This window comes from Protopterus annectens, chromosome 8.part0 (genome assembly GCF_019279795.1).
Source record: "Protopterus annectens isolate FY-2018-M chromosome 8.part0, PAN1.0, whole genome shotgun sequence".
In the NCBI taxonomy this organism is placed as follows: Eukaryota; Metazoa; Chordata; order Ceratodontiformes; family Protopteridae; genus Protopterus; species Protopterus annectens.
The window spans coordinates 1,255,167,190-1,255,193,409 of record NC_056741.1 but is presented as its reverse complement, the minus strand read 5'-3'; the positions used below and the strand labels follow the sequence as shown (position 1 = coordinate 1,255,193,409).

Genomic DNA, 26,220 nt, shown 5'->3' with positions numbered 1-26,220 from the left:
TTGTCCAAGTAAAATCGCAGCTGCCTGTGTATATCCAAAGAGTGTAGAAGTCTTTCCCCTTTATTCTGGGGATCTGGATAGAAAGTAGGCAAATGAATGGTTTAGTTTAAGGCCACATTGGAGACCACTTTTGGCATGAATGTTGGGTTCGTCCTTAGAGAAACCCTGTCCTGGTGAAAAATGAGGAAAGGTTCCACAGCCATCAATGCCTGTAACTCTGAGACTCTTCTTGCTGAAGTTATTGCTAGGAGCAGAGCAGTTTTCCATGACAAGAATTTTAGATCAACTGTGCTGGCTGGTTCAAATGGAGGCAGTGTTAGTTTTTCTAAAACAAAATTGAGGTCCCAAGTAGGTACTGGTGCTTTCCTAGGGGGTCTTATATTCTTTGCCCCTCTGAGGTACTGTCGTAGTAGAGGATGTGAAAAAATAGGAGGATCCGTATTGTAATGAGCTGAAATGGCAGAGGCATGGATTTTAATAGATGAAAAAGATAGGTCTTTGTCCAAAATCTCAGTCAGGTATTGCAAAATCTGAGGCATATTAGGGACCAGTGGGTCGAGCCCTTGTGCCTGGTTCCAAGAACAGAATCACTTCCATTTTTCTGCATAAGATTTCCTAGTGCTGGGTCTCCTGGCTTCCAAACTTACATACATAACAGCTTTAGAGAGAGGTGCAGTCTGAGTGGCTACATTATCTGCCATGCTGCCAGGTTTAAGGTTTTGAGTTGACTGTGCAGAATCTGATTGTTTTGCTGTGTCAGAAGATGAGAGATTTGAGGTAGAGGCCAAGGTGGGCCTTGGGACAAAGTATTTAGGATTGGGTACCAGTGCTGGCGTGGCCAGTCTGGTGCAATCAGGATCATTTTTGGCCTCTCTTGTCTGACTTTTAGAAGCTCCTTGGTGAGGACAGGCATCGAAGGGAAGGCATAGACTGTCAGGTTTTTCCAGCTGAAAGATAGAGCACCCACTTTCCATGCTTGAGAGTGATAAGTCCTTGTGCAAAATTTATGTATTTGGCAATTGTGAGGGGAGGCAAAAAGATCTATGTCTGGGCATCCCCACTCCCTTGTTATCATGTTAAACACTTGTGGATTTAGCTTCCATTCGTGAGGATCCATGAGATTTCTGCTTAGTTCGTCTGCCAGTGTATTTTTTGTTCCTGGCAGGAATTGTGCTTGCAGATGTACCTGGTAGGTCAGTGCTGTGTTCCACAAAGTCATGGCTTGTCTGCATAGGGGGTAGGAATGTGTCCCCCCTTGCTTATGTACCACATAACTGTGGTATTGTCTGTCTTTATCAATAATTGTCCTGGATGTATTAGGTCCTTGAAGGCTGTCAGGACATTCTGTACAGCTAGCATCTCTTTTTGATTGATGTGAAGATGCATTTGTTCCTTGGGCCACGTGCCCTGAATACATTTTCCTGCCATATATGCTCCTCAGGCATAATCCAATGCATCCGTTGTTATTGTCTGCCTGGCTGTAGGTAAGGTGAAAGGCTGTCCCTTGTTGTGGTGACAGGCCTGGGACGACCATCAAAACTCCTGTTGTAGGCAGGGAATCAAGGTTATGATTGTCTGCAGGCTGCGACAATGCTAAGTCCAAACACTTTTGAGATACCATTGTAGTTTCCTCACATGCAGTTTGGCATATGGAATTAGTAGAATGCAAGATGCCATGTAACCCAGGGCCTGCAGAATTTTTCTTGCAGGGAGCTGGGTCTTTGTTGCCATCATTTGAAAGTAATGAGTCAGTTGCCTTTGTTTGTCTGGCGTGAGATAAGCAGTTGTATTTAAGCTTGCACCCAGGAATATTATCTCTTGAGAGGGCACTAGTTTTATTTATTTTTGTTTACTGTGTACCCTAGGCAAATTAGCAATCTTTTTACAAACGCCAGGTGCTTTAGAAGAATGTCCTTGCTCTCTGCTTGAATAAGGCAGTCGTCCAAGTAGGGATATATTTGAATTCCTTTTTGTTTGCAAAATGCAATTACTGGTGCCAGGCATTTTGTGAAGACCCTGGGCGCAGTAGATAAGCCAAAGGGCAGTGCAGAGAATTGGTAATGCATTGAGCCTGCTATAAATCTGAGGTATCTTCTGCACGATTGTCTGATTGGGATGTGCAGGTATGCCTCCTTGAGATCAAAAGTAACTAGCCAAGCCTCCTTGCTCAGCATGGGCAGAAGTTGTTTGTTGTAGTGTTAACATTTTGAATTTTGGAACATCCAGAAAAGCATTTAGGATTGACAGGTCCAGTATTGGTCTCCAGGCTTTCTCTTTTCTGGGTACTAGGAAAAGTCGTGAGTAAAATCCTTGGCCCTGTTCTTCTTGTGGAACTTTTTGAATAGCTCCCATATCCATAAGAGCAGCAATCTGTTTTTGTGCCTCTGCCCATCGATTTTGTGGCAGGTTTGGCATACCTTTTGGTTTTGGAAGCGTGTGGAAGTGGAACCTGTACCCTTGAGAAAGTATATTCAACACCCATTGGTCTTGGGTGATCATGTGCCAATTTTTTGAGAAAAGTGCTAGCTTTCCCCCTAGGGGTGCTGTCAACTGGTAAAAGCTTGGCATTTGCAGAGGGAAGTCATTGAGACTGTTTCCTATAAGGTTGTGATTTGTCTTCTCCTCCTTTGGAGGCTGAAGCACCCCATTGTTTAGGTCTGTAGGAGCCTTGTGGCTGAGATCTGCCTCTTAGGCATCTGTATCTGCCTCTTTGTGGCCTGTCTGACACTGGAAAGGACCAATTTTTTGAAGGCCAGTTTCTGCTAAATCTAGGTGGTTGAACCTGTAAGAATCTTTTACAGTTTGCATTGATTTTGCTTTATCCTCCATTTTCTTTAACACCTCTTCTGCCTTAACACCAAACAAATTATCATGCTGTAGTGGAGCATCCAATAATTTTACTTTAACATGGTCAGGTAAACTTTGTTCTTTCAACCAAGCATGTCTTCGAATGACTGAGCCTGTAACTGCGGCTCTACAAGAAGGCTCTAATGAATCAAAACCACATTGCAGAGTATGCTTTCCCACTTGTTCAACAGCATGCAATAAATCCTGCATTTCTTTACTGTCAGGACCTTCTATATTTGTAACCATTTTCCGCTTTAACAATGACATGAGATACTGCTGATATTTACGCATGTGAAACTGACAGTTTAAAGCTCTTATAGCTAAAGTAACAGGAGTGTAAACTTTTTTCCCCCATCTGTCCAGAGCTCTGGAATCCCTATCTGAGGGGACAGGATTTTGGCAGTGGAAGCTTTAACCCCTTTAGGACCCTGAGAAACTGTTCCTGGGTCTGCAGCAGAGTTTTTGTAAAGACATTTATGAGAGTCAGGGACCCTGTAGTACCTGTCTGGCTTTACTGGTGCAGGGGGTAAAGAATCTGGAGACAGACTGGATTCAGAAAAAAACATCATCTACAATATCAAGCACAGGGGGGATAGCTAGGGGCCTGTGCTGAGGCAATAAAAGGAAATCTCTGAGCCTTTTCTTGGATTCTGAGTAATCCTGGCTGTCCCAATGGAAATGCTCCCTCATGGTGTGCAGGGTTTCCCCAAAAAATAATCCTCAGGCGGTGAGGCTGAAGGAATGGACTCTTCAGCATCAGAGTCCTCATAGGGAGGGAGAGAATAGCCCTGGTCAGAAGAAGAATCAGAAGAAATGGAAACCTGATCAGAGGAATCATAACCAGTGTCTTGCCTAGGCCTTTTGTCAGGAGGGGGATGGGAGCCCCTGATTAAAGTAATAAGGTCTTCGGCCATTTTAAGCTTTTGTTTCTTTGGCATGGAGGACTGTTCTGGAGAATGCTGCATTTGTTTCCTTGTCTTTAATGGTGTTTGCCTTTGCTGCTGTATTAGCTTTAATTGTAAGCTGAGAAGGTCTGAAAACACCCTCAGAAGCCGGTGCCTGCTCAGCGGCTCCGGACCCATCTGAGGGTATAGTTTCCATAGGCCCAATATCAGAGTTTCCACAGTCCTCGGTGTCTCCACGTGGTTGTCGGTTATGGCCTGTAGCTCTGAGGTAGCGGGTGTCAGGGGCTGCGAAAGCGTCTCACTGAGAACCGGCGAACTGGTGACTGGCCTAGAAGAGGCTTCGTCGGTTTTGGACCTCGGATGTCTGTCCTTTTCTTTGTCTTTGCGTTTTTTATATATTCCGATCATCGGTTGTTCCAATGGCATTATGTAATTAAATCTTCGTCCAAAATAATGTAAAGCAAAATCAAACCAACGTTTAATAGTGCGTTTATTGAATCTAGCACAAAACCGACAATTAGTAACATCGTGGTCAGGGCCTAGGCAAGGAATGCAGTAAGAATGAAAGTCGTTATGAGGTATTTGCTTCCCACAAGAAATACAATTATTAACTTTTACTGACATCGGTCTGGAGCAAGAAAAAGTTTCCCCAATGGGGTACTTAGCTTTATTGAAGACTTCGGTTCTGAAATTAAATTTTGAAAATCTCAGGAGTCGGCCGACCGGCACTTGCGAACTGCTTTTGCTTTGGGCACCGCGCAAGAAAGACTGAAGAAAATGGCGTCGGTTGCAACTTTTATACCCCTGGCGCATTGACGTCAGGGAAGAGGTGACAGCAACCGACGCCGGACCAAGACTTTGGAACTCGGGCCGACTACGGGTCGCCTGCCAGCAGGATAACCCAAGTGTAATGACTGCAACAGTGAAACACGATGAACATCTGTCATCTTATTTGCTTCCTGAAGGATTAGTATGCAGTACAGGAAGTAAAAGTTAGCACTGGATATAGACCATTTGCCTGCTTCAAGATATGAAAATAGTCTGGTTAAAGCTGTATTTTTCATGCAAAATGCTAGATTAGATTAAGAAATCTGAAACATTAACAACCTCAGATATGCAGCTGATGGATAAAGTGAGGAATAATTAAACAGCCTGTTGATGAAGGTGAAAGCAAAAAGTGGAAAATCTGGTTATTTTCTCAGTATTAAAAAAGCTAAAATTATTTCAGCTAGCCCTATTATTTGTAAGTTGATGAGGAAAAAGTGAAGGCAGTAACAGATATTATTTTACTGGGCTTAAAGATATTAGCAAATTTATTTATTTAACATTTGTTGACTGGGAAAGTCCGACTAGGACAGAGCCTATTTTCAGTAGCGGTCTGGGGAGAAACGCTCCAGGCGAATGTTTCTGGAATGTGGAAAAAAACAAAGCACCCGGAAGAAACTCACGCGAATGGAAAGAGGACCTGCACACTCTGCACAGAAGGCACCTAAAGCTGAGAATCGAACCACAGAATCTCTTGTGAGGCAACAACGTTAATTGCTGCACCACTGTGCTGCTGCTATGATGACTGCAGCCATGAAATTAAAAGATGCTTGCTTTTTGAAGGAAAGCTGTGGCAAATATAGATAAGATTTTAAACAGCAAAAATATGACACTGTCAAGCAAAGGCCCATATAGTCAAAGCTATGGCTTTCTCATTAATCATGGCTGTTGTACTACAGCTAAGGTTAAGCACCAGAAAAATCTATTTTTGAACCGTGGTGTTAGAGAAAACTTGAGAGTTCAGTGGACCACTACAAGATGAATTGTGTACATCTTTAAAGAAATAAATGCAAACTGTTCACCAGAAGGCTTACAATAAAAATAAAACAGAATTACTATGGTCAAATAATGAAGACAGGATTCACTAGAGAAGACAATGACTGCTATGAAAGGTCAAAGGCAAAACAAAAGGGCACAAAAGGGTGGGTAGACTCAGCATTACTGCAGTAATGAATACAGATCTGCAAGAATGTCAAGAAGCAGTTCTTGACAGGCAGGCCTAGCATACTTAAGTCGTTGAGGTCACAAAGTCAAATTCAACTAAACGACAGCAACAAAGCTCAAGTCTCAAAGATCAAGAATGGGTAAAATTCATTTTACATCCTGGGGAAATTAGGAAAAGTTGAGGCTAAACTTGTACTTACAGTTTCTCCATCAAGACAACTATACTCTCATGAATGGAAATCCCAAGGAGAAGAGGAGTTCAAAAACTGAAATCAAGAATTTCTTGGAACAGGTCCTTATGGAAGAACAAACACACTAAAGAGTTGTTTATTCTAGACAATGCCTAATAGAGTAAAGCAGCAGCCATCCTAGCAATTGCATTAGTGAAGCTGTTTCTTGCAACTTGAAACCCTACCTTTGAAGCCATATGCAGTATCCTTTCCATGGTCTCATATTCATTTACATTAGGAAAAAAAGTATAAATTGAGTCGCAAATAAATCTAAAAGTAGGACCCAAGGCACAGATATTTTAGTGATGCAAGGTCTTATGGTGGCTAAGAAAAGAATATTCTTACAAAACCTGCCCATGACCTTGGACTCCTGAGATAAGAACAGTTGGGCCAAATGCTAGGGCTTCTGAAACCTAAGCTGGGTTGAAAAAGCGACAACCCACATTCGTGGGGTGCCTAATCTAATGGAATGACCAGACTAGTATGAGGGATTTAAGACCAAGTCACTATTTTGAGCACCAAAGCCTTGAACTCGGTTTCTTCCAGGTTACCAAAATAACACTCTTCAGGACAGGCAGGAAAGGGGAGGGGATGACAAACATTCAGCCCCCTCCTGACCCAAGCATGTATTTAGATGTTTTTTTTAAGGACAGCTAAAAGACTATCATTCCAAAGTGGATTGTCAGCTTGACGGCCTCTGCAAATGAAGGATATGGAAGAAAACAGCCCAAAGGAGGAATAGTATTCATTACCGCTACCTTTTCTAAAATAAATTACAAAATCTTAGATGGTTCAAAATGATAAGAATCTGAGAAACGGGACAACTTTCTTCTTCTAGGTCTTCTAGATTCACCTATGTTACCCTTCAGGTGAGGTGAGGAGAAAAATGAACTTCAGACAATAAGCTGATGCCAGAATGGCAAGAGACATGAAGAAGAATAACAGCTGCATTTCATTAACATAGTCCAGGGAGAGGCAAAGCACCAGCATCAAAATAACCTAAGCAAACTGCTGCATGGTGCTCTCCTGCAACTGCTCAGCCTTAAAACATCATTCCCTGAGGTTCTCAAATGTTAGAATATCAGTACAGGTACAGCACAAACTCACAGACCTAAGAACCTGTGGAAACCCACTCAATATTTACCACTGAGTAGCCAACTGGTGACTAAAGGTAATACTCTTCCATGCGGGACTTCAAAAGGCTTCAAAAAGAAAGGAAGGAGGGCAGAAACTCAAAAGGGGGATGTCAGGAAGACACTTCTCTGGCTGACTTTGCATACGCTCAAAAATGGAGATATAATGGAGAGACATCTGTCAAACAACAAAAAGCCAATAAATAAAGCAGACCTAACTGCAAGACCAGCACACTGTGAAGTGAAGTTAGACCTGGTGGCCTTGGGCCTGTTTTATTCTGTCGTTAAAATTTTGTCTGTCTTGGTTTTGCTTCAGAACCTTCATGAAACCATGCATGTCATACTACTGCTATACTACCTTCATATCGGTCATGCACCAAGGTTTGAGACAGGCATCAAATGTGGCTCATTCACAGGAAAGCTGGTCAGTTAGAGCAGAGGATTAAGGCTCTGAGCAGTTAACAAGTTGCTTCTTGTAGCCACGGTGTGTGATAGGATTCTTTCCATTTCTACTTGCTTGCTGTGTGATTCTGAGCAAGTCACTTAACTAGACAGTTTGCCCTTGCAAATCCACTGGCCTTACCCAGATAAAAAGTAAATAAAAAGCTCCTACTAAACTAACACTAATTTGCTGGCAGTGACAACAATAACTCACATCTTGCTCTACACTCCTGTAAAAAATGCAGCAACTGTGGTGATGTAGAATTGTAGAAAAATAAACACCGCTCAGGGTGAAACAACCCAATTGTATTCCATAGAATAAAATAAAAGGTTAAGCTTTTAGTGCCTTTTGGCATTAATTTCATACCAGAGGTTATATTTATGGCTGTTTTAAGGGGATGGTTTGCTTCTGATGAAGTTCAGTGTTTTACAAACTAAAGCACTTAAACCTTAACCTTTTATTTTATTTTGTGGAACAAAATTGGGTTGGTTCACCCTGAGCGGTGTTTTTTTTTATTTTTCTTAGTTCATTAATATACTGCTTTACGTTGTTGTTTGGTTTATTTGATGTAGAATTGTAATATGAAGACTGCAGCCAAGTTGCTTCTTAGGGCAAAGGTGGACACACTTAATTAATGCTACAAAAAAAAGTCCAAGACTCTATAAAGTAGTTATAAAGAAATGGGAGCTGCTGTTTTGCCTGCTGATTCTAACTTAGGTTCCTGAAGTAGAAGTTAAAGAAACACAATTAATTGCATACATTTTACTAAAAATGGAAATCACCTCGTACACACATTGTAAAAAAAAAAAAAGTAGACAGAAAAATCACATGAAATCATTTCTTTATTCAAAGTGAGCACCACCTGAAACTTTCACAGACCGTGAAGTAACTCCAAATGGGTGGAGGAATTCAATACTTGTTTTTTTAGAGCAGCCACCAAAGAAAATATAACAGGATGAGTGTATCAAAGTATAAAACCAGCATCAGAATGCTGTTCAAAGATAGATCAGACTGGAAAAAAATTATAACTTTTGCTGCTACAAGTATAGTGAGCACTTGTGCAAGCTGAAAGACAATGTCATCTGAAAGTAAAAGAAGAACTTCGCATTTTATATGAAAATTATAAGTATTCTTTCCTTTTAGGCTTATGCATGCTACTGATACCGTGGCAGTGAGGAACCACTGCAGACAAGAAGAGCAAATTAGTTCTTTCTGGCCATTCTTAAGCAGGATGAGCAAATGTTAGAATCAAGGAGCTGTAGTTGCCTCTGATGGATGACTAAAATGGTGAGTGAAGTCATCGTGAAAGCATATTATTATTATGGTTAAGGTGCAGGTATTAATACTGAAACTAAACAAAAAAAAATATTTCTACTACTTCCAGCTCATCCAGTGCAAGGCAGGGAATGTACTAAGAGCTGCACATGGTGTTAGTACATCACACAATATACTGTCAGCACCATACATATCCCAGTATCTTTGATCTGCAAATTTAAGTATTGCACAACTTTGGCAACTGTGAGATTTACTTGCTTGCTTATAAACTAATGACACTGCAAGTACACAATTTATGTACAAAAACTATATTTGTATTTATTTATCCATTGTTGACTGGGTTAGTCCCACTAGGTTAGCAGCCTCTTTTCAGGGGAGAACCAAGGTGGTATTTTATACTACTATGATACATTTGGGCAAGACATTAGGGAAATTCTTCTACTCTTTTCAATAAGTGCTGTGAGATATTTTACATCCACCTGAGCTACCACCAACTCAGGCAGCCGGGGCCTCAGTTTAATGCCTCAACTGAAGGATGACACACTCAGGAGTGCACCATTCCCCTTTTACTATACTGGAGTGTCAGTACTTTAACTAGATGGTGTGGGAATAGAACCCACAGCCTTCTGCACCAAAGTAGTGTGTGCTACCTGCTGTACCACTAACACTTATCACTAAACAGCAGTGTAAACCACTAGGACTGCCTAATCATCATTTGCAAAGTTGAATTACTGTCCAGTACTCTCAAACGTTTCTTCTGCAACATGCCTAACACTCCAACCAAAACCACAAATTGTTAGCAGACAGTGCGCTGCTCTAACTGGTGCCTATAATGAAATGATTTGGTACTAAGTGCAACATAGTATATTTGCCTAAAATTAATTCACTCCATTACATTAAAATATAAGTGCAGTTTCTAGGTGTGAATTGAACAATGAATCCTATTACAACTCAACAATGCATGCATATCATTGCACAGCACATCCTTCCAAATTCCTATAACAGGATGCCAGCAGGTACTAATCTACCAGTGCACTTCACCTAAAGACTACTGAAAACATGCCTGCAAAAACAAAAAAAAGTCATTATTTTCCTCATGACAATCTGCAGCTTCTGCTATGGAATCATTGTTTAATCACTTCCATGAAACTTTAACAAATAATGGTGCAGGATTTGCATCATAAACTCATTTGAGTGTTGTTATGTATTTTGAAAGGGCTCCACGGTGCAATAAGTTTCTAATGGGTATTTCAACAAATGGCCATAAAGTGGACTATTTTCCCTCAAAGTTTCACAATGACATGCATGATGCACTGGTTCTTGAACTACAGTACCCTCACTATCCAAAGTCCATCTTGAAATGCTATTTTGCAAAGCAAATATGGAAGTATAATTCAAAACTGCATGAAGACAATTTCATATTACACAAGTGAGTCTTTATTACAAGTGTAATTTAAATTTATGTCAAAGCTACTGAAAAATATCAGCAAAAATAATAAACATGTATTTGACACGATGGATGTACTGCAGTAGCTTTAAATATGTTGCCCTATTAATTACAACACAAACATTTCTTCAAATAACCTCAACAATTTTAATTGCCAATTTCAAAGATATTTTTACAATCTTCAAAAGAGTGATGTTCAAAGTGAATACATGATCACCCTATGGCAAAGATCTGTCAAAAGGACACTGCCACCATTCATAAGGAGGCAACTTAAGAAGAATACAGTGAAAAGGCAAAAAAAAAAAAAAAGACATAACAGAACCACCAGCTACTGGGAACAGTCAGTAAAGTCTCAAAAAGATGTTGGGTCTTGTACAGTTTTAGGCATTTGCTAGCTTCAGGAGACTTGTAAAAAAATAAAACGATTGCAAAAAGTCATTGCATTAGGTACACTTGGAGAAGGATGAAACCAGATACTGAAGGGCAGGCTAATGAAAGCGGGAGAACAACTAGAATGCTAAAGCTACAGACCTGCTAGCCAATATACATCTATGCTTTGACATACAGTTAATCAGCATAAGGAAGGTTAAAAATAGACTACAGGCAAAAACATGGGGAAAGCTAACTCAGGAAAGAAATTAAGATAAAGACATAGGAAGAAGTGATAAAGTACTATTACTATTATAAAGGACAAATAGAGCAGATAATGGAGATTTTGATTATGCAGTTGGAAGACTATACTGAATAGAAAATAAGTAAAAAATTTAGGTGGAATAATAAAAATACAAAAACAAGGCAAGTCACTTGTTTTTGACAGTTCAATAAAGAATAAAGTCAGACAAATAATGGATCTGCAGGAGAGATTGTAGGATAAACAAAATGTTTTTCAAGTGTTTCAATGGTTACAAAGGGAATTGTGATATATGATGGGGTAGGTATGTATAATTAAATTCTTTAACAAAAAGACAAAGTAGAAATGAGAAAGGAAGTGAGTTGGGAAGAATTATTCCAACTGAATAAAGAACCGCACTTGTGTCAAGGAAAGGAACTGGGCATAGAATAAAAGGGAGATAAAACAAATGAAAAAAAAATATGAGAAAAGAGAAGAGCTGGAATAAACTAGAATGATGAAAGATTGAATAATGAAACTGGAACAAGTGTAGGACAAATGGATATCGATTTTGCACCTAGTTGATTGTTGTTGTCTTGTCTTTCGGCTCTTCCCGGTTAGGGGTCGCCACAGCAGAACTCCGGTCCGCTAATGATTGGCAGTAGATTTTTACGTGCCGAGTTGCCAGCCCTGACGCACAGCCTTCAACAAAGGTACGCCCATTCACGCATGCATGTCTCCACATAGAAGATGCTCTAGCTGAGAATCGAACGGGACAATGTCTTGCTGTGAGGCGACAACGCTACCACAGCACCACCAGTTGATTACATTATAAAAAAACTATCAAATAGGGAAGAACACAAAAAAATGACCATTACAGACATCAGTATCAAAATGATATGTTTGGGATTTGTAAAGAAAAGAAGAGTATGAGAAGTGAGTAAGGAGCAGGAAAGCAAACTTTGAAATCAAATTCAGAGAAAGCATACATTTGTATTTTAGGACATGGCAGCAAGGAGAGACTGCTCCTTGTGGATAAATGTGTAAATAAGCAACAGGAAACTAGAAGGTGGTCTAGAAAAAAAAAAAGAATGGACATAAAGTGAAAGACATTAATTTGGAACACTGGATTTCACAGTACATTTCTGTAGTTATCAAAACGTTACAGTTGTAGTGTAGTTTGGCAGCTATTACAGCCATAACATACAAAAAAACTCTTGGAATTATTTTAGTTAATTCTACATGCAAGGGGGGGCAGACACTCTTCATTCCCCCAACCATCTTGATATAAAAAAAAAAAAAGAGAGAGAGTTTTCTTGCATGGTTAACGGGGGCAGCAGTCTCCCATTGCAAAAAATAAACAAATAAATATATAAATAATCATTCCTTTTGCCATGGACTGTGCACCTCCAACAGCAGTACAGTGCAGAGACTGGCGATTATGGAAAATATCAGACCTTGTGCAACGATGTCAATTAGTACTCTGGGACTGCAATTACACAAGGTCCAATGTCCTAAATGATTGTCAGGTCAAAAAAGGTGATGACTCATACAGTTGGGAAGAGGCCAAACAAATTGGTAACATTGATGATGTTTTTTGGCTCATTAGAAAGGTAAAAGAGGAAGAAAGGGGATAAAAAGAATAAAGGAGCTAGTTTAATAAAAGAATGGATGGAAAAAGTGAAAAACAATACAAGAGAAAGTGAAATTGCCCAAGGCAAAATAAAGTAATTCTGCAAAGAATTTGAGACTTACTTTTATATTGCAGTAAATACAATTCAACTGCACTGGGAAGAGTGCATGTTTGTAAATATGAATGGTCTGCAAGCATACTGAAAACCAGCTGTTAAAGATATTAAGCCTGTGTTTAACTTGACTACTGTACCCTCAGAGCTTCATGTACAATACTTACTCTGATTTATAACTGTCAAAACAATTATTTCCTTGAAGGACAACTATGCCCTAAATGCAGCATTTCCTGTCCTCAGTGTATATCTATCATGAGAAGATGATCCCCATACTTTCACATATTAAAAATGCATTACATAGCAGTTTTGCCCATTCAGAAGCAAGCATAGATGGTTCAGCCACTGCCCTGTGCAGGTAGCATGAACAGGCAGCCCCCCCGACCAAGTGTTCAGGTGAAGAGCAAAAAAAGCACTTTACTAGATAAGCTTAATGCAGATACAGTAATCTGTTTATTACAGCTCCACCAACCTACCCCACCCCTGAGCTCTTCCACTGAAGAGCTCAAAAAAACATGTTCCTTCTATTGACACCAGCCAGGTGGGCAGATGCATAACATGCCCCCATCCCACCTGCCCAGTCATTCAGGTCTCAGTTCTGCACTCTGCCCACAAACCTACACCCCCCCATTTATTAAAATAAATAAATATCTTCTTACAAACAGTTGCTACAGTTTACGCCCTGCCTGTACAGAGTGCTACAGCTCCCAGGTGTTAGTTAAAAAAATATTTTTTTTCTAAAACTGTTGCTACAATGTAGCAAGCAGTTTTTAAAATTTAGACCACATAGGGAGCGTTACAGTGCTCAGGTTTGACCACAAATGGAAAACTGGCGTTTAAAAGCCAGTATTGCATTAAAGAAAGAGAGACTGGGACTGGCTGATTGGGTCCCCAACACTTTGTGCCCGGAGCAGTTGCACCTCTCATGCTGCCCTAGCTCCCATTCTTTGGTAATTTTATCCATGACTGCTTTCTCAATGCACAGCATGTTGAGGCTGATTAAAATAATGAGACACTAATTAGTAACTTGGCTACCTTGCTATTGCATTACAATGCTTATCAAGTCTGAAAGTATTTTGTTAAGAAAAACAGTGACGCACCTGTAACTCTCTTTTTTTTTTTTGTTATTTCATACCCACTAAGGTCATAAAGCTATTCATGCTTAAAACATAAAAACTCTGATTCTGTGCTGTCGCAATGCACTAACCTTCACTTTGCATACATGGACAACAAAGATAGCTTGTAACCCCAAAATATTACTTTCCATTTTGTGCATGAAATCACCTCTAAAGCAACACAAGCTCTCGCATTATTCATTTCAGGATGCAGGGTCATAACAGCAGCTTACTAAAAATTATCTTCAAAAGTAACTAAGAAAAATATTATAAGAAAGTGTTTGGACAATATTGCTGAACTTTAGCAAGTAATGATTTTTCACCAGATATAGGGAAGGCATGCCAGAAGGCAGGAAGAGAGGAGGAAGGTTAGGAGTGTAGCAGTGAGGGTAGGAACTTTGAATGTTGGCAGGATGACTGGTATAGGGAGAGAGCTAGCTGATATGATGGAGAGAAGGAAGGTTGATATATTGTGCGTGCAAGAGACCAGATGGAAGTGAAGTAAGGCCAGGTGTATAGGAGGCAGGTTCAAATTGTTCTATCATGGTGTGGATGGCAGGAGAAATGGGGTAGGGGTTATCCTAAAGGAACAGTATGCCAAGAGTGTTTTGGAGGTGAAGAGAGTGTCTGATAGAGTGATGTTTATGAAGCTTGAAATTGATGGTGTAATGATGAATGTTGTTAGTGCATATGCTCCACAAGTTGGGTGTGCGATGGATGAAAAAGAAAAATTTTGGAGTGAGTTGGATGAAGTGGTGGTGAGTGTACCCAAGGGTGAGAGACTAGTGATTGCAGCAGACTTCAATGGGCATGTTGGTGAAGTGAACAGAGGGGATGAGGAAGTGATGGGTAAGTATGGTGTTAAGGAGAGGAATGCAGAAGGTTAGATGATTGTAGATTTTTGCGAAAAGTATGGACATGGCTGTAGTGAATACATATTTTAAGAAGAGGGAGGAGCATAGGGTGATGTACAAAAGTGGAGGAAGATGCACACAGGTGGATTATATCCTATGTAGGAGGGCCAGTCTGAAGGAGATTGGACACTGTAAAGTGGTGACAGGGGAAAGTGTAGTTGAGCAGCATAGAATGGTGGTCTGTAGAATGGCGTTGGTGATCAAGAAGAGAAGGAGGAGTGTGAAAGCAATGCCAAGGATTAAATGGTGGAAGTTAAAAAAGGGTGATTGTGAGGTGGAGTTCAGGGAAGAGTTAAGACAGGCTCTGGGAGGCAGTGAAGAGTTACTGAATAGCTGGGTAACTACAGCAGAGATAGTAAGGGAGACTGCTAGAAAGGTGCTTGGTGTGACATCTGGACAGAGGAAGGAGGACAAGGAGACCTGGTGGTGGAATGAGGAAGTACAGGAGAGTATATAGAGGAAGAGGCTGGCGAAGAAGAAGTGGGATTGTCAAAGAGATGAAGAAAGTAGACATGAGTATAAGTAGATGAGGCGCATGGCAAAGAGAGAGAGGTGGTGAAGGCCAAGGATAAGGCATATGGAGAATTGTATGACAGACTGGACACTAAAGAGGGAGAAAAGGACCTGTATCGATTGGCTAGTCAGAGGGACAGAGCTGGGAAAGATATGCAGCAGATAAGGATGATAAAGGATAGTAAGGGAAACGTACTCACAAGTGAGGAAAGTGTGTTGAGTAGATGGAAAGAGTACTTTGAAGGGCTGATGAATGAAGAGAAAGAGAGAGAGAAGGTTGGATGATGTGGGGATAGTGAATCAGGAAGTGAAACAGATTAGCAAGGAGGAAGTAAGGACAGCTATGAAGAGGATGAAGAATGGAAAGGCTGTTGGCCCAGATGACATACCAATGGAAGCATGGAGGTGCTTAGGAGAAATGGCAGTGGAATTTTTAACCAGATTGTTTAATGAAATTTTGGAAAGTCAGAGGATGCCTGAGGAGTGGAGAAAAAGTGTTTTGGTACCTATCTTTAAGAATAAGGGTGATGTGCAGAGCTGCAGTAACTACAGAGGGATAAAACTGATCTGTCACAGCTTGAAGTTATGGGAAAGAGTAGTGGAAGCTAGGTTAAGAATGGAGGTGATGAGTAGTGATCAGCAGTATGGTTTCATGCCAGGAAGGAGCACTACAGATGCAATGTTTGCTCTGACAGTGTTGTTGGAGAAATACAGAGAAGGTCAGCTGGAGTTGCATTGTGTCTTTGTGGACTTAGAGAAAGCATATAACAGGGTACCTAGAGAGGAGTTGTGGTATTGTATGAGGAAGTTGGGAGTGGCTGAGAAGTATGTAAGAGTGGTACAGGATATGTACGAGGGTAGTGTGACACTGGTGAGGACTGCGGTGGGAGTGACATGTTTAAGGTGGAGGTGGAATTACATCAAGTATCAGCTCTGAGCTCTTTCTTATTTGCAGTGGTGATGGACAGGTTGAAAGATGAGATCAGACAGGAGGCCCCATGGGCTATGATGTTTGCAGATGACATTGTGATCTGTAGTGAGAGTAGGGACCAGGTTGAGGAGACCCTGGAGAGGTGGAGATGAGCTTTAGAGAGGAGAGGAATGAAGGTCAGCAGGGCTAAAACAGAATATATGTGTGTAAATGAGAGGGAGGGTAGAGGAATGGTGAAGATGCAGGGAGTAGAGGTGGTAAAGGTGGATGAGTTTAAGTACTTGGGATCAAAAGTTCAGAGTAATGGTGAGTGTGGAAGAGAGGTGAAGAAGAGAGTACAGGCAGGGTGGAATGGGTGGAGAAGAGTGTCAGGAGTGATTTGTGATAGACTGGTACCAGTAAGAGTGAAAGGGAAGGTCTACAAGAGGGTAGTGAGACCAGCTATGTTATATGGGTTGGAGACGGTGGCATTGACAAAAAGGCAGGAGTCAGAGCTGGATGTGGCAGAGTTAAAGATGTTAAGATTTGCACTGGGTGTGACTAGGATGGACAGGATTAGGAATCGGTATATTAGAGGGTCAGCTCAGGTTGGACAGTTTGGAGACAAAGCAAGAGAGGTGAGATTGCATTGGTTTGGACATGTGCTGAGGAGAGAGGCTGGGTATATTGGGAAAAGGATGCTAAGGATGGAGCTGCCAGGTAAGAGGAAAAGAGGAAAGCCTAAGATAAGGTTTATGGATGTGGTGAGAGAGGACATGCAGACGGTTGGTGTGAAAGAGCATGATGCAGAGGACAGGAAGAAATGGAAACAGATGATCCGCTGTGGCGACCCCTAAAGGGAACAGCCGAAAGAAGAAGATGATGATGATGATGATATTTCACACCCAATAAGGTCATAAAGCTATTCATGCTCAAAACATACAACTCTGATTCTGTGCTATCACAATGCACTAACCTTCACTTTTCATACATGGACAACAAAGATAGCTTGTAACCCCAAAAGATTACTTTCCATTTTGTGCATGAAATCACCTCTAAAGCAACACAAGCTCTCGCATTACTCATTTCAGGATGCAGGGTCATAACAGCAGCTTACTAAAAATTATCTTCAAAAGTAACTAAAAAAATCTTATAAGGAACTTTAGCAAGTAATTATTTTTCACCAGATTTACAATGCAGCCACTAATTCAGACCACCTGAACTGCAGTTATGCACTACCCTGATTAGCTAACTAACCTAACATTACATTTACTGATGAACCCTTTTTAGTTGTTATTGTATGGCAGACATCACTTCCTTCACCAAACTATAATATAATGGAATGTGAGAGTTATTTTAGTAAAGATATGCAATGACATTCATTTATAATTATTCCGGTTTATTTCCACCGATAGACTTACATAAAACCACCTTGATGCCTGTTGCTTCAAGTGAAGAGAACTAAACACAATGTTTCAGAAAAAAAGAAAAGAAAATGGAAACAAATACATATATATTAGACAGAATTCAGACTCCTCATTATTGCTCTATTCTGTTCTGAACAAAGTTTATAGAATCAGCTATGGATGATTTCTATACTGCCATGCCTGCGGCCAAAAGAGAGTATTCTGAAGTTGCTGTGATTATACTACGTCTTTGGTTGCACTTCAGCTGTTTTAAGCCCTAAAATGAAGTCCACAGACAATCAAAAAATAAGCATGTCTGCACCTGAAAACAGCATTCACAGCATAGTGTGTGTTGCTGTGTCAGCAATGAATGTGGACTTTGATATGTTGGATAACTAGCAGTCAAAGTATAAATGCTTGACAGCACAAACAACATGACCAAAGCAGAATAATCAGAGATGCACCAGCAGCTTTTAAATATTCAATATAGAATTCTTATTTACTTATCTCTGATGATGAAAGGTATTGCTAACTGCTGACCAGCTATACTGTGCAAATGGCAAAAAGGAATCAGAAAGCAGACTTACTTGAGTGCCTCTATGTCCTCAGATATGTTGAGCCTGGATGTCATCTCTCTTAATTTCAAAGTATTCTGCGATGCCAAGTACTCCAGCGCCAAAAGGATGTGACTGGGTGGATGGCAGCTCATTATATTCTTTGGAAAAAAGTTAAAACTGAATAAATTCAATTATTTAATGCACTATTTCTCAACTATTTATGGATGGTTTTCAGCAACTAATTACTTTAATGTAGCACTTGCCATTGGATACAGTGGATTTGAGCAGGTCTCATTTCTTCAACAGGACAGTTCTGTGAAATTGTAGGAAAGAAAGCATTCAAAATACTGCTTTGGTTGAACCAGGGGGGCAGGCTTCCTGTATTACATTACTAAATATAATTTGGTCCAGTTCAACAGACTGAAGCTTAATATGTCACAAATGGACTACCACAGACAATTCTGCCACCACACTATACAGCACTGTAGTATATTTAATAAATCAAAATGAAAAGGTTTTTGCAAGGTGGGTGCTTCACCTATTGCACAAAACAGACTAGTTTCAAGGTCTCAACAATTCAAAGAAAGGAAGCAGACACGTTTCCCTTTCTTTTGACTCTGTGATCTGTAAGGGGATAAAATGCCTAGAAATGGGATATTATTTTGACAGGCATGTCTGTTGCAAATCTCTGGTGAAGCTATATGGAAGGACAGCAAGATCAATATAATAGGCTTTTGTTGGTCACTAGTCACACCAAATAAACCCATATAAAATCAATTTGTATTTCGCAATAGCTTAGAGAAAATGGCTAATTTTATTCAAATGCATCACTGATTAAAGACTTGATTAAATCACCAATTACCGTTTTTAAAGCAAAAAACATCTTTATTGAATTATTTGTGACATATGTAATCATACATTTATATAAATGAAAACAAACCATAATGACACATTTTCAGTTGCAAACATACATCACACAGTCCTATACACAGTCATAGTCAATCAAACATTACATGGCTCATTCAATTCCTGCCTTTGCTTAAACCTCATTTCTCATCCGAAACATTAATCTGCATGCATTATTCCCACAATTCCCATTTTCTATGCAGTTTGCTCATACCCTTTTCTAAATATCCCACTTCTAGTTCTTTTATCTCTCTTACTATATTCACTATTTCTAATACGGTAGTAAAGACTGATTTCCATTTTCTAGTACTGTTTTGGCAGTCACCAGAAGTAAACTCAGTAAGGCCTTCCTATGTCTAAGCAATTCAGATCCTGTTATAATAGCTCAAAATATAATTTCCTCAGTTACACCAAATTGTTCTCTTAGTTTTCTGACAGAAGAGTCTGCAGGGAAATTTTAAAATCTACCAAATCATTACACTCCCACAAAATATGCTTCCAATTACCTCTTTAATCCCTATTATATCTCCAATCTTGCAATCTAACGAATGAAACATTCTTTGGAGTCTGCTTGGGGTATAAAAATATATATGCTAACACTTCCAGCAAATACCCTCAATCTTCTAAACTTTGTTGCATATCCTTCCATTGTCTTTTGTGAATTGCTTCCCCAATCCCTGTTCCCAATCCTTTCTAACCTTCTCTGATTGATTCCAATAGTTATCATGCAATATTTTATATGCCCTACTAATTTTCCATTTTAACAGCAGCATCTGTTGTAGATTCCACTAAAAACTCTACCAGTGCTCATCTTTCACCGATGATTCCCCCCATTCCTTTCTCTTTGCCTGTACTCTGATATTAATCATTGCTAGGGAAGGCAGTCTCTAACCTGCAGTCCAATTGCATTCTTGGCCTCTTCCTATTTTATTACCTTTCTTTCTCTAATTATTTGCTCCCAATACCTTGGTTCCTTTGCCAGTTTTCTCCAGTAAATTCCAGCCCCTCTTGCTCATTCTCTTTACCTCTAAATACAGTCATCCCTATCGACAGAAATCTCCTTTCTCCATTCCTGTGTTGGCTTGGTTACTAGAATACTTTCTGCTTCTTTATGAAGATAATATTTTGCATGGTTGTTATGCTCCTTAAGGTCCTGCATCAAAAATCCCAGTTTCTCCTTATTTCTTGAACTTCCACCCTGGTTCATCATCCCTTTCCACTTTGAATTATAGCTTCCTGCTTGTGCTATGTATAGGAGCCTTAACTGTGTAGCTCTGAAATACCCCTTCAAATCAGGTAATCCCTAACCATCTTGTTGCCTTTGGTTTCAAATAGAAAGAAAATAAGGGAAAAGAGGACACCCCTGTCTGGTTCCTCTGTTCAAATAGAAATTATCAGAAAGAAATTCCCTCAATTTAATTTTTGCCTCTAATCCTTATATATCCTCCTAAGTAGCCCTATTAACGTGACAGGGAAGGTAAATGCTTCCATTGCCCTCCTCATAAAATCCCAGCTTACTCTACTGAAGGTTTTTCTCTGCATCAATACCCACTAACAACAGTGGCCATTTCCGTACATTCTGCTTCCCTCTAGATCATTATTGTTTTATTAATGTTAAATGTTTGCCTCGCCTCCACAAAATCACTCTGATCCATATCTATCAACTCTGGCAACACCTTTGCCATTCTTTTAGCCATTACAAACACTTTACAATCATGGTTTATAATTGAAATGGGCCTACATTAAGCTGGACCTGACAGATCTTTACTATCTCTAGGTTTTACAGCTGCTATAGCTTTCTTCCAGGATGTTGGTGCTTCTCCTACTTTTAAAATACTGTTAAAACATTCCAGATCTTTCATCACTTGCTTCCCTCCTATCTTCCAAACTTCCTGAGGAAGATCATCTATTCCTGGAGACCTTCACCTGGACTGCTTATATATCACAATTTTTATCTCATCTCCTCCTATCCGAACAGTTAATAAATGAACCCCCATCTACCTCTAACCTTGGAAATAGTAATGGAAGAATTAAATATGCCACATGTACTTTTTCTTGATTTCTATATTTCTCTGCTTTATACAGATGTTCATAAAATTTCCAAAATATGTCTAATATCTCTACGGAATCTATGATTATTTTTTCTTGTTATAGGCTCCCTGAGCTTGGCAACAAACCCCTTCTACTTTGTTTCTTGAGCTGCTTTGCTAAAAGATTTTTGTGCTCTGGAGTGGTTATAAAAAAAAAAAAAAAGTTGCTTAACAGCAATCTTTCTTAACTCATGTATACTGTCCAGGCAGTCCCTTGCTTTCTGTTTAGCACTCTGTAGTTGTGCTTCTTCTTGTTCTGAGTTTCCCCTTATTCTGTAATACTTTAACCTTTGGCAGTCCCTCTAAATAATTCTCATTACTTTTTAACCATCACTCTTTCTTTTTTTTCTACCTTTCACTTTATCCTACTTCCTAGCTATATTTTCTGAAGACATTTCTATCTTACTTAGGAAGAATGAAAATGGACAACACAGATGCATAGTTATGGGAAGTACAAATCGTTTATATCTGAGGTTGTCATTTTCATTCATTCCCCAGCTATGTTTACCTTGGGTGGCCCTCATAGAAGGATGTTCCAGAGAACCACAGAACCATATGCTGCTCTTTTTTATGGAAATTATATCCAATTTGTAATGAGAAATAAAAGAATGTGCATTAGACCACGTGGCAGAGTTAAACCTTTCAAATAGTAAACATAGGAAAAACAATCTTTTATCCAATTGGCTATAGTAGTTTACGTCTGGTCTTCCCATATTAGTACTAGAAGAGAAGACAAACAACTGATCAGTTTTCCTAACGTTTTTAGTCCTGTGAAGGTAAAAATAAATTCCCCTATGTACATCTAAAAGATGAAGGGTATATTCTTCTTTATTGTCAAACTTATGAAAGAAAACTGGTCAACTGATCACTTGGTTGATATTTGTTTCATAGGCAATTTTTGGTAAAAAAAGAAGAGTTAGTGTGTAAGGTTATCTATCTTTGTGAAAAATCAAATATGCTGGATTCAAAGAAAGAGCTTGGAATTCAGATACTCTTCTCGCTGAAATTATAGCCACTAGAAAAAAATGTTTTCCAGGACAGAAACGTAAGGTCTACCTTAGCCGAAGGTCCAAAGGATGGAAGCATAAAACTCTGCAACATCAAAATCAAATTCCACAGTGGAGAAGGGTCCCTAACTAGAGGTCTCAATAAGAAGGTAAGATATAATAAATGGATATGGCTGCTAGCTAGACTTTAATGGTGGAGAAGCTTGCTCTATCATGAAAGGTGGAGGCGAGAAAATCTAAAATAGCTGGGAATGGAGCACTGAAAGGATCAAACTCTCTCTCTGTTGAGCCCAAAAGAAAAACATTTTCCATTTACTCTTATAAATCTTCCTAGTTGAAGGTTTGTGGGACAAGACTAGAATTTTGAAAACTGGGGAAGAAAGCCTGGAGTGTCTAGCCATCATTGCAGCTGGAGAAACCATGAGGTCAACGTGAGGCCCACAGCATCCAGATGAATAATTCCCGATGGGTGTCAGAAGGCCTGGACTGGGGTCCAGTGTCCAAGAAGGACATAGGTGAGACCATAGAAGGGAAACCATACTTGCTGAAGCCAGCAGGGGGCAATGAGGACTACTTTGCTCTTCAACCAGAGCACTTTCTGAAGAAACTTGGGTATTAGAAGCAGGGGAGGGTAAGCATAAAGGAGACTGGAGGGCCAAACATGGACTAGAGCATCTCTCGGTGACTGTCCCTGAGAGGGAATTAGGGCAAAAAGCCTGCTGCATTTGTTGTTGGGAGGAGAGGCGAACAGATCGCAGCACAGTTGACCCCATTTGTGGAAGATCATATTTGCTATTTGATAGACCACTCATGAGGCATCAGGATAATCCTGCTCAGCTTGTCTGCCAAGATGTTGGATTTCCCTGAAATCTGCATCGCTAAAAGAAAGCAGCTGGAGGAGATTGCCCACTGCCAAACCCTCACTGCTTCTCAGCACAAGTGACAGGATCTGGTTCTCCCAGTTTCTTGATGTAACAGACTACTGACATGTTGACCATTTGAATAGCAATGGTTCCTAACGGGAGAGAGCTCTGAAGGGCCTACAATGCTAGAAGCACTGCGCTCATCTCCAGAACACTTATATGCATATTGGTCTTCTGGGGACCACGTGCCTTGAACAGTCCATCCCAAGTAATGCACCCCACCCCAACTGGGAGGCTTCCACGGTCAATGTGGCATTCAGAGAAGGAAGAATAGAAGGACACCCTTGACAAATCTCTTTGGAGTATATCCACCTGCAGTAGGGATTTTCTGCAAACCTGAGAATTTTACCACGTTGTAAGGGATGTCAATGAAATGTTCACTGCGCTGCTACAGTCCATTGAATTCTCATATGAAAATGAGCAGTGGGTATTAAAGTTACTGCAACAGCCACTGAACCCTAGGGCTTTGGGTACCATTTTTGCTGGGGAAGATGGATGAGAAAAAACTTGTCTGACATGCGAGTTCAAAATCAAAACTCTATTTTGAGGCAGAAGAGCTAAACACTTAACTGTATCTAGAAGAGCCCCTATAAACTCCAAAACTTGAACTGGTTGCAGTTAAGACCTGGCCAGATTGATTGTAATTCCCAGTGACTGGGATGACCCCCTATAAACTCTAAAACTTGAACTAGTTGCAGTTCAGGCCTGGCCAGATTGATCGTAATTCCAAGAGACTGGGATAATTGGAATACGTAGTCCCTTGCTGTTTCCAGAAGATGCCTCGCACAAATGCATCCAGGCATGTCTCCTAATGGCTATGCCTGAACTGGCTGCCCACGAGGAACCTTCAGCTGTGTGTGAGATTAATCTCATGGATGCATTAGCAATGGATTGCAGAGCAGCCAGTTGTGAGGAAAAAGACTTCCATTCCTCTGCGGACGTTGACCCAGGGGTAGAGTTAGAGAATTCCTTAACTAAGTCCCTCTGTAACCTTGTGAAATGTGTCAGGTAATTCAGTGACTGTAAGGCAAAGGATGATGACACAAACATTCACTTTCCAAACCTGTCGAACCTCCTAGACTCTCTATTTGTGGGATGGGCAGTGGAGCTCTGTTCAGTCCTTCCATGCTCTGTGGGAGACCAGATTTATAAGCTCATCCACAGGTGGACATGTCTGAATGTCACTGGTGAAAAAAGGCACAATTTTACTTGGTAGTTAGTATTTAAATGTTAGTGCAGTGTTTGTAATTGTGGTCTGATGAAGCTTTACAGTGAAAGCGCTAACCCTGTTTTACAATAAACTAAGCTTTTATTCTTAGATTACTGGACTGTGATATTTACAACTTGGACTGCTGCTAATACTGTTCCTCCCCGGGTATTATTTGTTATTGGCATTTTATGATGTACTGAAAGTAAAGCATTTACACTGCTTCTACACCTCTGCTGTGTTTCTGCTGGGATTTTTGGTGACTGCTGAATATTTCCTACATTATTCTCAAGCAGCTAATTGTCAGGAAGCTTTTTTTTTTTTTTTTTTGCTTCATATCAACTGTGTTGTCGTCCCTGGTAAACATGGCTGTCGGTTTTAATTCTGACGTTGAGCTTGGATATAATACGCAGAGAGGGATGAATGTTAAGAGAAATGACCAACTGTCTAATTTTACTCGTATGGACAATAACCCACTTCTTACTGAGCAGTTATCTGTTGAGAGAATGGAAAGTGATGATGGTGAGTGTTTTATGAAATACAAAGACAACCTAAGACTGCTACAGAATGACTTGTATCAGCCTTAAGCAGTTGCAATGCCAACATTTTCATATGGAGGCTTGTTGTACACTTAAAATTATACCTAAGGGGCTGGGTATCTTAAAGACGCCAACTTATGGAGACACACACTCCGAACTGTTGGCAGAATAGCAGATCATCAATTTGGAGACTAGCTTTTTACATATGCAACTGCTTATTGATTATTTTAAACTGATAGAAAACAATTTCTGTCTCAGTACTCAGCGACAACAAGAAGAGTTGTATGCTCTAGCAGAGCATAATAAAGTGGACGTTACGTATTGATCAAGCAAGTGTTTATGTGAGAAAACTCATACAACAAAAGAAAACAAAGGTTCAGAGAGAGACAATAGATTTTTCAGTACAGCTATGTTTTCACTTGGCCCAAAGAGAGTTCACAAGAAAATATAGTGCTAAACAACCGACTGAAGCAGTCCAAGACGATGGTAAGGGAGCCAATGCTGAATCTATTATGATGGCTCCCAACCATAATGAGAATATTTCCACTCACATGATTAATGTATCTGTTTATAGTACAACGGCAGACAGGCTGTCTGAAAATGAGATGGTTCAGCAAGCTGATAAGGTTCACATAGTACCTGTTGTTCACCCTAAAACAACTGTTTCTAATGGTGGGCAGGTTTTTCTCTATGTCACCCCTTCCTTTTCGAGGAGACAGAAAGGGTGTCAAAACCAGATCTCACAGCAAGGGAAGAACCAAGAGAAAGTAGTCATTCGTAGAAACCAATTATCCAACAGTAAAAAAGATGTAGCGAAGACAACAACAATTAGTTTGGAATATATCAAATAGAAGTCTGTCAACAGCTGAAAAGCAGGTCCTTAATAGGGGCCTATCTTTTATACCTGTTCAGCAAGTGGACTTGGTTGATACTGTTGTCGCCTTAAAGCTTTTTATTAGAAATTTGGTGCTTACGTTAATGTTTGATAAACAAATGGATGTTACTGTAGGCAAGCATGTATTTAGAAAGCCCAGTGCATACACACCACATAACCATCCTGTACTATAAGTGTTTAATAGGGTCTGTGAAGGAGAAATACATGATTTTCTGTGCAATTACAGGAGACCTGGATTTATAAATGTGACCAAGGAAGAGAGGGAGCTTTGAAGACACTGCAGATGGACAGATCAATAGTCACTAGACCTGCTGATAAGGGTGGTTCTGTGGCTGTGATAGACAGGGTGTTGTACTTTATGAAGATGAATGAAATGCTACAAGATAATAGCACGTACAAAGTAAATGAAAATACAATTTTGATGTCCCAATAAATTATAGCATCATTAAGTGACTGTGTGAGTGCTGGCATAATCATTAATAAATTGTTCCAATATTTTATGGTTGAGAATTTATCAATTCCCATGCTGCAGGGAATGTCAAAAATTCATAAGGACCTACAGTATCAGGGGGAGGGTGGCTCACTGAGCCACTATCAATATATATATTGAGAAAC

General features: G+C 40.0%; 1 protein-coding gene across 1 annotated transcript in view; it reads right to left on the bottom strand.

Moving 5' to 3' along the window:
* Positions 1-26,220, bottom strand: part of HAUS5 (HAUS augmin like complex subunit 5) — a 1,223,310-nt gene that overhangs the window by 643,756 nt on the left and 553,334 nt on the right. Inside the window, exon 12 of the mRNA XM_044080749.1 lies at positions 18,069-18,196. Within this exon, the coding sequence (XP_043936684.1) occupies positions 18,069-18,196 (128 nt within the window). The remainder of the gene's footprint in view (positions 1-18,068; positions 18,197-26,220) is intronic.